This window comes from Platalea leucorodia (assembly GCF_965183815.1).
Source record: "Platalea leucorodia genome assembly, chromosome: 2".
In the NCBI taxonomy this organism is placed as follows: Eukaryota; Metazoa; Chordata; class Aves; order Pelecaniformes; family Threskiornithidae; genus Platalea; species Platalea leucorodia.
In genome coordinates, this window is record NC_138824.1 from 940,140 (window position 1) to 953,514 (window position 13,375).

General features: G+C 71.7%; 4 protein-coding genes across 8 annotated transcripts; 2 read left to right on the top strand and 2 right to left on the bottom strand.

The window, feature by feature from the left end:
- Positions 1-597: 597 nt before the first annotated feature.
- LAMTOR1 (late endosomal/lysosomal adaptor, MAPK and MTOR activator 1) lies at positions 598-4,234 on the bottom strand. Of its 4 annotated transcripts, XM_082305123.1 has the most exons (5): positions 4,118-4,234; positions 3,687-3,832; positions 2,789-2,866; positions 2,240-2,366; positions 598-1,221 (listed from the first exon to the last, which is right to left on the bottom strand). In XM_082305123.1, the coding sequence occupies exons 1-5, from the start codon at positions 4,157-4,159 to the stop codon at positions 1,129-1,131; spliced, it is 486 nt and encodes a 161-aa protein (XP_082161249.1). In that variant the 5' UTR covers positions 4,160-4,234; the 3' UTR covers positions 598-1,128. The 4 variants fall into 4 exon arrangements, with proteins under 4 accessions (XP_082161249.1, XP_082161247.1, XP_082161248.1 ...); XM_082305122.1 differs by lacking the exon at positions 598-1,221 and having other exon boundaries at positions 1,230-2,366; XM_082305124.1 differs by lacking the exon at positions 598-1,221 and having other exon boundaries at positions 1,230-2,532.
- A 2,453-nt stretch (positions 4,235-6,687) lies between these two features.
- Positions 6,688-8,684, top strand: TOMT (transmembrane O-methyltransferase). The gene is made up of 3 exons (XM_082305006.1): positions 6,688-6,957; positions 7,835-8,031; positions 8,185-8,684. Exons 1-3 carry the CDS (start codon positions 6,696-6,698, stop codon positions 8,503-8,505), a joined length of 780 nt encoding a protein of 259 aa, XP_082161132.1. The 5' UTR covers positions 6,688-6,695; the 3' UTR covers positions 8,506-8,684.
- Positions 8,685-8,834: 150 nt separating this feature from the next.
- ANAPC15 (anaphase promoting complex subunit 15) lies at positions 8,835-10,334 on the bottom strand. Of its 2 annotated transcripts, none has more exons than XM_082305005.1 (4): positions 10,121-10,334; positions 9,429-9,488; positions 9,166-9,303; positions 8,835-9,074 (listed from the first exon to the last, which is right to left on the bottom strand). In XM_082305005.1, the coding sequence occupies exons 1-4, from the start codon at positions 10,238-10,240 to the stop codon at positions 9,015-9,017; spliced, it is 378 nt and encodes a 125-aa protein (XP_082161131.1). In that variant the 5' UTR covers positions 10,241-10,334; the 3' UTR covers positions 8,835-9,014. The 2 variants fall into 2 exon arrangements, with proteins under 2 accessions (XP_082161131.1, XP_082161130.1); XM_082305004.1 differs by having other exon boundaries at positions 8,853-9,057.
- A 2,174-nt stretch (positions 10,335-12,508) lies between these two features.
- Positions 12,509-13,360, top strand: LOC309587077 (folate receptor beta-like; the record flags this gene model as incomplete). Its single annotated transcript, XM_082304957.1, has 3 exons — positions 12,509-12,555; positions 12,731-12,887; positions 13,082-13,360. 3 exons carry the CDS (start codon positions 12,509-12,511, stop codon positions 13,358-13,360), a joined length of 483 nt encoding a protein of 160 aa, XP_082161083.1.
- Positions 13,361-13,375: the final 15 nt, after the last annotated feature.

Below are 13,375 nucleotides of genomic sequence, written 5' to 3' on the forward strand. Positions count from 1 at the left end.
CCCCACCTCCACCATTGAGCCCCCACACAGGGGCCGTGCCTCAGTTTCCCTGGGGTGGCAAGAATAAAGGGGGGGGGGGGGGCAGGACACCAAGCCCCCGCCCCAGCTCCGGGGAGAGGGAGCGGAAAGCCCCCCAGGTGCCACCAGCCCCCAAACCTGCCCTGACCCCCCCGGGGGCCCTAGGCTTGGGGGGGTCCCCGTGCCCACAGCCCCCGTCACCCCTGGGCAGGGGGACGCCCCGGGAGAGGCGGCGGGGGCCAGGGCTCGATGGCTGCCTCCAAACCTGGGGAGCGGCACCCAGGGTCCCCTCAGGGGCGCACCCAGGCCTCGGCGGCCTCCCGGGGTGACGCTGGGGGTCCAGGAGGAGCAGGTCCAGTGGGTCCCAGTAACCAGCTGGGAAACCGGAGCGGGGCTCCATGGGCTTTGTCCAGAGCACAGCGCAAACCCCGTAAGCAGAACAAAGGGAGCGGCTGTCCCTAAACAAGGCACATCCCTCCCCACGATCCGGCTCCCGGGAAGGGGCAGGGGGCCAGGGCCCCCCCAGGGCTCCCCCACCATGCCCAGGCCGCGGCTGGCGCAGAACAGAGGAGACGGGCGCTGGATGAACATGGTTTTATCTACTGTGGCCAAAAACAATAATTAAAAATACCCAAAATAAAGGTCCAAACATGTAAAAATGAGCGGGGAGGTTGTTAGAAGCCACCAAGTCCCGCGCCGAGCGTCGCATCCCTGGCAGCCCCGCTCCGGCACCGCCTGGCTCCAGCCTGCCCCGACCCGGCACAGCAGTGCCGACCCACGCCAGGGCCCCGCCGCGCCGGCGTCCCCTTTGTGCTCATCCCTCTGCGAGGCGGTGTCCGGCAAAACGCAGCCCCCTCCCCACGCACACCCACCCTCCCACCCACCCGGGAGGAGGAGAAAGCCTCCGAGCAGCGCCGGCGGGGTCGACGCGCCGGTGACGGGCGTCTTGGCGATTAGTAGGAAACCGGGTGTCTGTACAAGTTCTGTCGCAGCGCCGTGGGGAGGGAGAGGAGGGGAAATAAAGAGAAAAAAGGGAGGGGGGGGGAAAAAACAAACCAAACCAAACCAACCAACCCAAAACCGGTGAAGCTGTGGTGCTGCGGGGCGGGCTCAGGGGATGCCAAACTGTACAACCAGTTCTTCTTTGGCGTCGACGCGGATCTGTGAGAGCGCGCTGAAGGCGTAGGCAGCTATCCGGGACACCTGCAGGCGCAAGCACAGCAGCCGGCATCAGCTCCGGCGAACGCGGTTATCCCAACAAGAACAGCGCGGGTCTGCTCGGGCCAAAAAGCCCTCAAGAGCCTAAAAATGGGGTTTCATCCTCGGAGCGGCTCTGCGTGCCGGGATGTGCCCGGATACCGGCCCGTCTCCGTTCAGGAAGGGGTTTCTGGCAGCCCAGGGAGATTCTCCTCGCCCCAGGCACTTCGATACTCAAACCCCGTCGCTATCCGGACCCCGCGGCTGGGGAGGAAGCGCCGTGAGCAGGACAAGCCGCAGCGGGGGCTTTGTGCTGGGCGGCACCAGCCCTGCCGCGGCCCCGGGGACTGACCGGTGGGCTGGGAACCGGCCCTCGCCGAGGGGGAACGGGGAGACCCTGGGGGACGGGGAGCAACCCTGGGCCTTTTCCGGGCGCTTAATGGGCAAGGCGGCAGCTCCCGCCTGCGAGGACGAGCGCTTCCCCGGCAGCTCCGTCCTCAAAGCAGCAGCAGGGCTCGCCGGGATCAAAGCTGCCAGCACTGCAAAACGTCCTGCTGCCGCGAATGATCCTCTGAAGGGACTGGAAGGAAAACAGAGCCCTGCCTGCGCTGCCCGCACACAGTTTCTGCGCTAGGAACCCGTGGCCAGGCTTTGCCTTCGGTGCTAACGAGTTCTTATAGGGCTGCCTGAAACTCAGGACGTTTCTGCATCAGCCACAACATCGCCCACCAGCACCGGGACCCCACCTCCGCGCTCACGGCGGCCCCGGCACGGCCTGTGCTCAAGCCCACGGCGTCCGCGCTCCTCTGGCGAGGCTGCGCCCAGCTAAAGACAGCAAGAGCGGCCACCGGGACCTGCCCGGGGCCCTCTGGCACGGCCAGGCCGCCGCAGACAAGCCAGAGCAGTCACTGCCGCAAGCGCCAGGGCTCCGGGACGAGGTCGCTTCAGCCCCCGCACCTCCGCGGGGCACCGAGGGGGCCCAGGGTCCGGCTGCGGGACGGAGCTGGCCCCCAGCCCCTCTCACCTGCTGCAGGTCTGCGAAGGGGACGGGGTCGCTGGCGAGCACTTGGTGCGGTTGGTTGGTCAGAGACGGCAGCAGCGGGAGCTTCTTCCAGTGCGTCAGGTTGTTGCTCAGCATGGCCAGGCGCGTGCTGCCCAGGGGAGAGCGGCCAGGGTCAGCGCCGGCAGCGGGGAGGAGCGACGGGCCGCGGGGAGACCCCCGGCTCGGCAGAAGATGGGTGCCACACCTCCAGGCACTGGCACCGCCGAGGGGGAGCCAAGGAGAGCTGCGCTGCTGCCGGCATCCACCCCTCCTCGCTTGCTCCCCGAGGCGGGAGGAAGAGGGAGCTTTCAGCCCTTGACCTTTCGAGCAGGAGCAGTGGCGCCCAGCCACCCCCCACCTGCCCCGGGGGACGCGGGAGCCGCTGTGCGCAGCCGCCCCCACCCAGCTCGCAGCCAGGAGGGGAGCAGCAGGGCTCAGCACCCCCCCAAGGCCAAAACCCCCAGGCGCTGCCCGACGCCTCCCCACCCGCCCGGGGCCGCGAGCGTCCCGAGGGAGCAGGGCAGGTCCCACCTGTACTGCCTGGCTCTGTCCATGTACTCGTGCTGCTCCATGCCCTGGGAATCCGCTGCCGACACGTCGATGATGTTGCTGCGGGGACACAAGCCAGCAGGTCCCGCTGCGGGTGCGTCGCTCATCTCCCCGGAGCCCCCTCCCTGTCTCGGGCAGAGCCAGCACCCTCCGACGAGGGCGGCCAGGACTTCGGCACCGCAAAATGAGCGGCTTGGGGTGTTACAGGCCAAACTCGCAGCGTGGATGCGGCCAGCCGGACGAGAGTGCGCCGGGCTGGGAGGGGAACGCCAGGGGCCGCAACCGGCCCGGGGCGGGCACAGACGGAGGCGCGGAGATCCGGGGGCTTTGGTCAGCAGCCGCCTGCGGCATGGGCTGGCCCGTACCCCGGGGACCTCGGCACGCAGCCGCTGGGGGAAGGACGCTCCGCCGCGCCACAGGGGCTGCGAGGATCGCTTCATCTACCGGGCAGGTGTCCCGAGAGCCCCGGTACCGGGCCCCGGGCTCGGAGGGGAGCTGGGCACTCACCCAGGTCCGTGCCCCCGCCTCCCCCCCAAGCAGAGCGCACCAGCCCCTCCGTGCGGGCAGGGGCGGCCTCCCCAGGGCGCAGCACCGGTGCCCCCCAGCCCCCTCTCCGCCTCCCCAAGGACTCGCTTGCTCACCCCCGTTTGGGCCGGGGGGTCCCCGTCCCCCCGCCGGGGCGGCTCCTGCCGCCATCCCCAGCCCAGGGGCCGCCGCGCAGCCGGGCTCTCGTCCCCGCGGGGCTCGAACCGGAGGGAGGGGGCTGCCCGTGCCCCCCCCTTGCCCTCGGCACCCACGGCCGGGCACGGGCAGGGGGGCCCGGCCGCGCAGACCCCGGCGGGGCCGTCACGCGTGTCGGTGCCCCGGGCGCGGGGCTTACATGGCGGTTTTGGCGAGGATGGAGGAGAGCATGGCCTGCTCGTCGGTGCGGGCCGAGGGGAGGCTGTGGTAGCTCTGCTCGGCTCCGTTCAGCACCTTGCTGGGAGGGCTGGCCGCCGGCTCCAGCAGCCGCTTCGTCTCTTCTTCCTGGGGAAGGGGAGAATCAGCCCCGGCTGCCCCCGGCTCCGCTTCCCCGGTCCCTTCGCCGCCTCCCGGCCGCCGGCAGGACGGGAGCGGGGCCGGGACCGCGGCCCTGCCGGGGGTGAGCCCGGGGCCCTGTCACGCTGCGGGCGGGACTCCCCAAGCCAGCGCCGGGCCCCGCGAAGGGAACGGGAGCCCCCAGGCCGCGCCCGCAGCCACCGGACCCCCGCGGCCCGGCGGAGGCCGGCGGGACGCCCGCCCTCCCCGGCCCCGGCCCCGGCCCCGGCCCACCTGGTCGGAGGCCTCGGCCTCGCTGCTGTAGCAGCAGCCCATGGCGAGGCGCAGCAGGGCCCGGCCGCCAGCGGCGCCGCGACGGTGTCGGGCGGGGGCCCCGCCGCCCCGGTCACGTGAGAGCGGAGGGGGCGGAGCCGCCTCCCTCCTCCCCCCGCCGCCTCCTGCCCCGTGACCCCACATCGCGTCACGTGGGGCGGCGGGAGCCAATGGGAAGGGCCGCGCTTTCTCCCCGCCCCGCCTGAAGGCGCCGCCGTCACGTGAAGGGGAGCCAATCAGCGCGCGCGGGGAGGGAGGCGGGGGGGAGCACGCGCCGGCCCCGCCCTTGCGCCCCGCCGCGCCCTCCGCCGGGGGCGCGCGCACCGCCTTCGTCACGTGAGCGCGGGCGCGCGGCGGGGGGGGGCGTGGGCTGCGTCACGCGGCCGTGGGCGACGCGGATGGGCGCCGGCCGTCACGTGAGCCCCTGCGCGCGCCCGCGGTCCGGCCTGCGCGCGCCCGCGCCGTGACGCGCGGGGGGGAGGCGGGGGGGGAGCCGCGTGACCCCGGCACCGGGCACCCCAGTGCCCCCAGTGCCCCCAGTGCCCCCAGTGCCCCCAGTGCTCCCGGCGCTCCCAGTACCCCCAGTGCCTCCCCGTGCCCCCGGTGCCCCTGGCACTCCCAGTGCTCCTGGCGCTCCCAGTGCCCCCAGTGCCCCCTAGTGCCCCCAGTGCTCCCAGTCCTTCCAGTGCCCGAAGTGCCTCCCAGTGCTCTGGGAACTCCCAGTGCTCCCACTGCCCCTCCAGTACCCCTAGTGCTCCCAGTCCTTCCAGCGCCCCCAGTGCCTCCCAGTGCTCCCAGGATGTCCAGTAGGTCCAGTGCCCAAAGTGCCTCCCAGTGCTCCCACTGCCCCTCCAGTACCCCTAGTGCTCCCAGTCCTTCCAGTGCCCCCAGTGCCTCCCAGTGCTCCCAGTATGTCCAGTAGGTCCAGTGCCCGAAATGCCTCGCAGTGCCCCCAGTGCTCGGGGCACTCCCAGTGCCCCCAGTGCAGCGCCGGGATGGGCGGGTGGGGGTCCCACGGCCGTGCCCCTCCCCAGGGACCCCGCGGCCGCTGCAGCCCAGCTGGGGCACGCGTGGGGCCGCGGGGACGGGGCAGCGCGGCGGGGTGGGGAAACTGAGGCACGGCCGGGGCCGGGCTGGGGGCCCTGCCTGCGCTGCAGCCCTGCCTGCGCTGCCTGCAGCCGGGCCCCCACGGGTGCCCTGAGCCCCCCTGAGCCCCCCAAAACCCCCAGCCCCCTGAGCACTGAGCCCTAAGTCCCCCGAGCCCCCAAACTGTCCAAGCCCCCCCCCGAACCCTCAGAGCCCCCCTGAATCCTCAGAGCCCCCCGAGCCCCCTCTGCCCTCCGAGCCCTGAGCCCCCCGAGCCCCCCAAACCCTCAGAGCCCCCTGAGCCCTGAGCCCCCCGAGCTCCCCCGAACCCTCAGAGCCCCCCGAGGCTTCCCCTTGCCCCCTGCAGGTTTGGGCGTCCCAGTTTGAGCCCCCCCTCCCTCCCGCCCCGATCCTGCCCGCAGCTCCCCGCTTCCCGGGCCGGCAGCATTGCCAGTCCCACGGGGACCCCGCTCGCCGCCACCCCCCGCCCACCCCCGCCATGGGGACCCCGCCAGCCCCGGGCACCGGGGCAGCCACGCGTGTCCCCGTGCCTGTGTGCCGCTCTGGGTACGGAAAATGGGGGGTGCGGAGGGGGTGCCCACCCCGTGCCCCACGCCGGGGGTCCCACCTGCCCCCCCCCCGCGCCAGGGTCCTCCCCTGCACTGGGGACCACAGGGCAAGGGCTCCAGTATCAGCACTCCAGCCCCAGTGATGGACCCCAGCTCCAGTATCAGGACCCCAGCTCCAGTATCAGGACCCCAGCCCCAGTGATGGACCCCAGCTCCAGTACCCGGACCCCAGCCCCAGTATCAGCACTCCAGCAGCAGTATTGGGACCCCAGCTCCAGTATTGGACCCCTGCTCCAGTATCAGGACCATGCCCCAGTATCAGGACCCCAGCCCCAGTATCAGGACCCCAGCCCCAGTATCGGGACCCCAGCTCCAGTACCCAGCCCCCAGCCCCAGTGATGGGGCCCCAGGCCCCCCCCCAGCCCCAGCCTGGCCCCATCCCCACTCAGCCCCTGTAACCGGAGCCGGTGCCGGCTGCAGCTGAGGCGACACCATCAATAATTGAGTGGGCAGCAGGGCCACGCAGGCCTGCCTGCCTCCTGCCTGCCGCCTGCCTGCTCCCTGCCTGCCCGGAGCGTGGGGACAGGTAGGTGCCACCCCACGGCCCTGTCCCCTTGCGGTGGCTGTGACCCCCCCGGCACCCCCCGGCCCCGGTGCAGGGACCCCCGAGCACCCGGGGCTGCCCTGGCCTGGCCCCGGCCGCAGCCCCGGTGCCGGGCACAGCGTCCCGGCGGCACCGGAGCCCAGGGAGAGGCGCGTCGGCGGGGCGCAGAGCACTGCCAGCTCGCGGCACGGGTGGGAGCCGCGGGGCCGGCAGCCCCCCCCGCCCAGCCCCCCCCCCGTGGGGGGCCCCTTTCCACAGCCTCGCCCCTCCCCGTGCCGCGATGGTGTCGCTGGCGATCGCCCTGGCCTTCCTCCCCTTCCTCATCACCCTGCTGATCCGCTACCGGCACTACCTGGCGCTGCTGTACCGGGCGGTGCTGGCGGGCTGGCTGCGGGACCGGCTGACCGGCGTCCCGCGGGAGCAGCGCGCCTTCCAGTACCTGCTGGCCCACGCCATCCCCGGGGACCCCCGCCACGTCCTCCAGACCTTCGACCAGTGGTGCTACCGCGGCGAGCACCTCAGCAGCGTCGGGCCCGACAAAGGTGAGCGCGACCCTCGCCCGCCCGCGCCACGGGGGGCCCGGCACCGGCCGTGGCACCGTTAGCAGGGCCATGGCGCCAGTGGCATGGCCACAGCACCAGCAGCGTGGCCGTGGCGCTGTTGGTGTGGCCATGGTGTTGTTGACACAGCTGTGGCATCATTGGCATGGCCACAGCACCACCGGCACAGGCATGGCACCACTGGCATGGCTGTGGCACTGTCGGTGTGGCCATGGCATTGTTGATACAGCCATGGCACCATCACGGCCATGGCATTGGTGGCATGGCCAAAGCACCATCTGCACGGCTGTGGCACTGTTGGTGCGGCCATGGTACCATTGGCATGGCCACGGCACCACTGGCACAGCCATGGCACCATCATCACGGCCACAGCATTGTTGGCATGGCCACAGCTCCACCCGCATGGCTGTGGCACTGCCGGTGTGGCCGTGGCACCGTTGGCATGGCTGTAGCACCACCGGCATGGCCATGGCACCGTTGGCATGGCTGTGGCATTATTGGCATGGCCATGGCACTGTTGATACAGGCCACGGCATTACTGGCACAGCCATGGTGCTGTTGGCACAGCCACTGCACCGCCACTACAGCCACGACACCATTGTCGGGGCTTTGCACCGCCAGCGCGGCAGGAGGGGTGGTGTCTTGGGAAGGGCTGGGGGGACACGGGGCGCTTTGGTGGCCGCTCCCCTCCCTCCTGCCGTGCCCTCTGCCCCTCTCGGCGCCGGCCACGGCGCTGGGGAACCAGCTGGCACCTTCCCCCCGCCCCGGCAGCCCAGGGGCCCGATCCTGCCCGGGGAGGGGGGGCGCGGGGGGACGCAGCCCCCGCCCCCCAGGCGCTGAGGGCCGCGGGCCGCGGCAGGGAGGATCGTGGAGCGGCTGCTGCAGGAGCGGGCGCCGCTGCGGGTGCTGGAGCTGGGCACCTACTGCGGCTACGGCACGGTGCTGCTGGCGCAGGGGCTGCCGCCGGGCGGCCGCCTCTACACGGTGGCGGTGGATCCCCGCCACGCCGCTGTGGCCGAGAAGGTCATCCGCCTGGCCGGCTTCGACGAGCAGACGGTGAGCACCGCGCCCGGGCGCCGGGACGGGGGGATTCTCCGGGCCGCTTGCTCCCAGGCACCCCTGGAGCAGAGCGAGGGGGTCCGCGGGGGGGGGGCTAGCAGCCCGGCAGCCCAGTAGCCCAGCCCGGGGGCTGAGGGGGGTCCGGCGCAGGTGGAGCTGATCGTGGGCCCGACGGAGGAGGTGATCCCCCGGCTGAGGGAGGAGCACGGCCTGCTGAAAGCCGACTTCGTCTTCATGGACCACTGGAAGCGCTGCTACCTGCGGGACCTGCGGCTACTGGAGAGCCACCAGCTGCTGGCCGAGGGGGCCACCGTCCTGGCCGACAACGTCCTCTTCCCCGGGGCGCCCCATTTCCTGCAGTACGCCAAAACCTGCGGCAAATACCGCTGCAAGGTGCACCGCGCCAGCCTGGAGTACTGCCGCGCCATCCCCGACGGCGTCGCCGAGCTCTGCTACGTCGGTAACCGCTGAGGCGGGCAGGGAGCCGGCGCCGGGACCCCGATTAACCGCGCCCAGCCGCAAACAGGGGCCGCGGAGGAAACGCGGTGGCTGCTGTGGTCTGCGGCGGGGGGAAAGAGGGGGCTCGCTTCCCGTACGACGGCTCCTGCCCGCGCCGCTTCCCCCCGGGGAGGCGCAGTGGAGACCCCCGCTCGCCCGAGCGGGGCCCGGCGCCCGCCCCGGTGCACCTCGGACGCCAGAGCTGGGGGCCGTTTCCTTGAGAACGGAGTTTATTAGAAAAAAGATGGCGCACCCGCGCTGTGCTGGGCAGAGCCAGGCGCTCCCCAGCGCTGCCCCGGCGGCTCCCCGGCCCCCCCGGGCAGCTGCGCCCCGAGCTCCCCCTGCCCCACGCAGCCCCCGCGGCAGGAGGGGCTTCACCAAACCCACCCCAGGGGCCCGGAGCCGCGGTGGGCGAGGGCTCCCCCCCCCCCGCCTCCTCCCGGCCCCAGGCTCCGGCGTGGCGTGGCCGAGGCAGAATCAGATCATCCACTGGTCCTGATCCTGCTCTGCCCCCTCCATGTCCACCTGGGGAGGGGAGAGCTGTGAGACACCCCCCTGAGGGCTCCCACCCCCCAATCTGGGTCCCGGTGGGGCAGGGAGACGGGCCGGCGCCCCCAGCCCCCCGCTATTTACCTCATTGATCTCCCCATCGTCGGGAGACTCGTTATAATCGTTCATCTCGTCCATATCCTGCATGTCCTCGTCGTCCTCCGAGTCCTCCTCGCTGTCTTCGTCGTCCTCGTCGTCCTCTTCCTCCTCCTCGTCGTAATGCTGGGGATACGACAGCTCCGGCACCCCGCCAGCCCCTCAGTCCCCCCCGTGGCCTCCTCCAGCCTCACGCAGGGGTGGGGGACCCCCGTGGGGGACCCCCCGCCCACCCGCGGCACCGCACCCACCTCGGAGGCCGGCTTTCCTATGGGCACCAGGTTGTTGTCCTTCTCGGCGATGCTCTGGAGCTGGGGAGGGAAGAGGGGGGGGAGGCGGGTGAGCGCCCCGCCACGGCTCCCGCCGCTTGCCCGGGCGGCCGTTCCCGGCCGGAGCATCGGAGCGTTCCCGCGGCGTCCCCCGGCGCGGGGCTGGGGGGGCAGCAGGAGCTAAACCGCAACATTTTTGTGTTTTTAATACAAAACAAGGCAAAGCAGAGGCCCCTGCCTGGCCCAGCCGCCGCAGGTAATTAAATTACCTCAATTAAAACACCCCAGCCCCCACCCCCGAGGGACGCGCAGCTTCTCCCAGGTGCCGGGGTTTTAATTATCGAGTGCTTTTCTTTAATTACAACGCAGTAATCACCGCGATTCCTTTTTTTAGATGCGAATTAAGCGGACGGTCGCTCCCCCAGGCTGAGGGGCGGGTGCCGGGCCGGGGCACCGGGGGCTCCCGGCTCACAAATCGCCCCCCGCCTTCCCGCGAGCCGCTTCATTAATTAATGAGGGGCTCTTTAATCGCCCTTAAATCATTATTTAAGCAGCCGCGGCTCTGTCATCAACCCCCGCAGACGACGGGGAGGGCGGCAGTGCCCCCCCCGGCTGCCGGTGCCCCCCCCCGGCTCCCGGGGCCCCCCCGGCTGCCGGTGCCCCCCGGGGCCCACCCAGGCCTGGTGCTGCTGCTCCTGCTGCTGCAGCTCGGTCTCGTCCACGCAGGGCCGGTCGAGGTTGAACCACAGGGACTCGGTAACGCGGGGCAGCAGCGAGGGGAACAGCGTGGACATGGCGGGGAGGGGGGGGGAGTGGGGAAGCACCGGGAGCGGGTACCGGTACCGGCGCCGGCCGCGGCCCGGGCGCCCACCCGGATGCGCACCCCGCGCCCCGGAAGCAGTTAGGAGCGCCCGCCCCCCCCCCGCACGGAGCATGCGTGGGGTGGGCGTGGTCGGCGGGGCGGGCCGTGATTGACAGGTTGTGTGCCCCGCCCACCGCCCGGCCCGGGGGGGGGATCGGTGGCTCATGGGGGGCATCTGTGACCCCCGTGGGGGGGTGCCTGACCCCCCGGGGGTATCTGTGACCCCCTGGGGCATCTGTGACCCCCGTGGGGGGGTGCCTGACCCCCCGGGGGTATCTGTGACCCCCTGGGGCATCTGCCCCCCCCCCGGGGCATCGGTGAGCCATGGGGGTGTAACTATGACCCCCATGGGGCATATGTGACTCCAATGGGGGGGTGCCTGACCCCCCGGGGGTATCTGTGACCCATGGGGGGCTATCTGTGACCCCCATGGGCTATCTGCCCCCCTCCCCCCCCGGGGCATCTGTGACACATGGGGGGGCATCTGTGACCCCCCCAGGGGTATCTGTGACCCATGGGGGGCTATCTGTGACCCCCATGGGCTATCTGCCCCCCTCCCCCCCCGGGGCATCTGTGACACATGGGGGGGCATCTGTGACCCCCCCAGGGGTATCTGTGACCCATAGGGGGGCATCCGTGAGCCCCCCGGGGCACCTGTGATCCATGGGGGGGTATCTGTGACCCCCTGGGGTATCTGCCCCCCCCGGGGTATCTGTGAGCCATGGGGGGGTATCTGTGACCCCCTGGGGTATCTGCCCCCCTCCCCGGGGCATCTGTGACACATGGGGGGGCATCTGTGACCCCAGTGGGGGGGTACCTGACCCCCACAGGGCTATCTGTGACCCCCTTGGGGTATCTTCCCCCCCCCGGGGCATCTGTGACCCATGGGGGGGGTATCAGTGACCCCCATGGGGTATCTGTGACCCCAGTGGGGGGGTACCTGACCCCCACAGGGCTATCTGTGACCCCCTTGGGGTATCTTCCCCCCCCCCGGGGCATCTGTGAGCCATGGGGGGGTATCTGCGACCCCCATGGGGTATCTGCCCCCCCCGGGGTACCTGTGACCCATAGGGAGTACCTGTGACCCATGGGGGGGTATCTGTGACCCCCTGGGGTACCTGTGACCCCAATAGGGGGGTACCTGCCCCCCCGAGCGTCTATGACCCATGGGGGGGTACCTGACCCCCCCCAGGGCACCTGTGACCCCCCCAGGGGTATTTGTGACCCATGGGGGGGGATCTGTGACACCCCCCCCTCGGGGTATCTGTGACCCCCTGGGCTATCTGCCCCTCTGGGGACATCTGTAACCCATGGGGGGGGGCATCTGTGACCCCCCCAGGGGTATCTGTGACCCATAGAGGGGCATCTGTGACCCCCCCGGGGCACCTGTAACCCATGGGGGGGTATCTGTGCCCCCCTGGGGTATCTGCCCCTCTGGGGACATCTGTAACCCATGGGGGGGGGCATCTGTGACCCCCCCAGGGGTATCTGTGACCCATAGAGGGGCATCTGTGACCCCCCCGGGGCACCTGTAACCCATGGGGGGGTATCTGTGCCCCCCTGGGGTATCTGCCCCTCTTCCTGGGGCATCTGTGACCCCCAGGGTCTGCCCCCCCATCATGTGTCACCCCGGGGGTACCTGCCCCTCCCAGGGTACCCATCCACCCCCGGGGAATCTGCCCCCCCCGGGCCATGTCTGACACTGGGGGGGGGTCTGCCCCCCCCCGGGAGCCATGGGTGCCCCCCTGGGGACATCTGGGACCCATGGGGGGGTACCTGTGCCCCCCCGGGGTATCTGCCCCCCCAGGGCAGCTCTTACCCAGTGGGGTGTCCCCGTCCCCCCCCAGGGCATCCCTGGGGACCCCGCGGCCAGATCCTGCCCCTCCTGCCGCTGTCGGGGCGCGGGGCCCCCTCCCCGCCGTGCCCGGCCCCCCCCCAGCAGCGGGGGGGAAGGAAAAACAGCCACGAGTGGATTTTGGCCGCCGCTGGCCCCCGCCTGGCGCCGGGAGGACGGCTCCTGGCTCCCTGCGGGGCCGGGGCGGGCGCGGGGGTCGATCCGGGACGCAGCGGGACGGCGGGGCGCGACGCCCCATCCCGTCCCGTCCGTGCCGCATGGGCGCTGCCCGTCCCGCCGTGCCCCGTGCCGGTGGCGGGCGACGTCCCGTGATCAGCAGCCAAGGGTTGCGCCGCGACCTTTGAGATGAGCCGCGTTCGCCCCACGGCACCTGGCGCCCGGCACCCCCCCAGGTAAGGGCCCCGACGCCGCGCCGGTGGTCCCGGCCGAGGGCTGGCAGTGGCGGCGTGCCGCCGGCCTCCCGCGTGCAGGACTTTGACCCCGTTGGCACCGTGTCCCGTCGGGGTGCCGGTGCTCCCGCCGAGGAGCCTCGGTGCCGCCGTCCTGACCCGTTGTTGCCGCCGGCAGGATGATGGTGGCTGCGTGGGTGCCGCTGCTGGTGCTCCTGGCTTGGCCAGCCGCCACCACCACTGCCGCGGCGGCCCGGGACTCGCTGCTCAACATCTGCATGGATGCCAAGCACCACAAAACGGCGCCCGGCCCCGAGGGGCAGCTCTACGGGCAGGTAGGGTCCTCGTCCACCGGCCCCCGGCACCCACCGGCGTTGCCCGCCGTGGGGGCACCAGGGTCCTCTGCCGCGGCAGGGTCTCCATCACCCGGTGCCGGTGCTTTCCCCGGCACGGCGGCACCGCCCGCCCCCCCGTCCCGTGCCGGGGAACACCGGTGGGGCCCGGCTGATCCCCGGCTGCCCCGGCGCAGTGTGCCCTCTGGAAGGAGAATGCTTGCTGCACCGCCAACACCAGTATGGAGGCTCACGAGGACCAGTCCTACCTGTACAATTTCAACTGGGACCATTGCGGGGCCATGCCGGAGAAGTGCAAGCGTCACTTCATCCAGGACACGTGTCTCTACGAGTGCTCCCCCAACCTGGGGCCCTGGATCAACCAGGTGGGTGCAGGACCCCCCCCCCCCCAGCGCCCACCCACCCGCCAGAGGGGCTGGGAGGTCCTCGGGGTGAACTGGGATGAACTGGGATGAACTGGGGTGCCGGCG

What these genes read in the sequence shown, in the direction of transcription:
- LAMTOR1 (XM_082305121.1), bottom strand. Translation starts at nt 3,246, where the DNA reads ATGAAGCGATCCTCGCAGCCCCTGTGGCGCGGCGGAGCGTCCTTCCCC. An exon ending in GACAGAGCCAGGCAGTACAG is followed by an intron (nt 2,367 to 2,788) that starts GTGGGACCTGCC and finishes TCCCCTGGGCAG; the next exon opens with CACGCGCCTGGCCATGCTGA. An exon ending in CCTTCGCAGACCTGCAGCAG is followed by an intron (nt 1,222 to 2,239) that starts GTGAGAGGGGCT and finishes TTGCGCCTGCAG; the next exon opens with GTGTCCCGGATAGCTGCCTA.
- TOMT (XM_082305006.1), top strand. Translation starts at nt 6,696, where the DNA reads ATGGTGTCGCTGGCGATCGCCCTGGCCTTCCTCCCCTTCCTCATCACC. An exon ending in CAGCGTCGGGCCCGACAAAG is followed by an intron (nt 6,958 to 7,834) that starts GTGAGCGCGACC and finishes GGGCCGCGGCAG; the next exon opens with GGAGGATCGTGGAGCGGCTG. An exon ending in CCGGCTTCGACGAGCAGACG is followed by an intron (nt 8,032 to 8,184) that starts GTGAGCACCGCG and finishes GGTCCGGCGCAG; the next exon opens with GTGGAGCTGATCGTGGGCCC.
- ANAPC15 (XM_082305005.1), bottom strand. Translation starts at nt 10,240, where the DNA reads ATGTCCACGCTGTTCCCCTCGCTGCTGCCCCGCGTTACCGAGTCCCTG. An exon ending in AGCAGCAGCACCAGGCCTGG is followed by an intron (nt 9,489 to 10,120) that starts GTGGGCCCCGGG and finishes TTCCCTCCCCAG; the next exon opens with CTCCAGAGCATCGCCGAGAA. An exon ending in ACGATGGGGAGATCAATGAG is followed by an intron (nt 9,075 to 9,165) that starts GTAAATAGCGGG and finishes GGGGTGTCTCAC; the next exon opens with AGCTCTCCCCTCCCCAGGTG.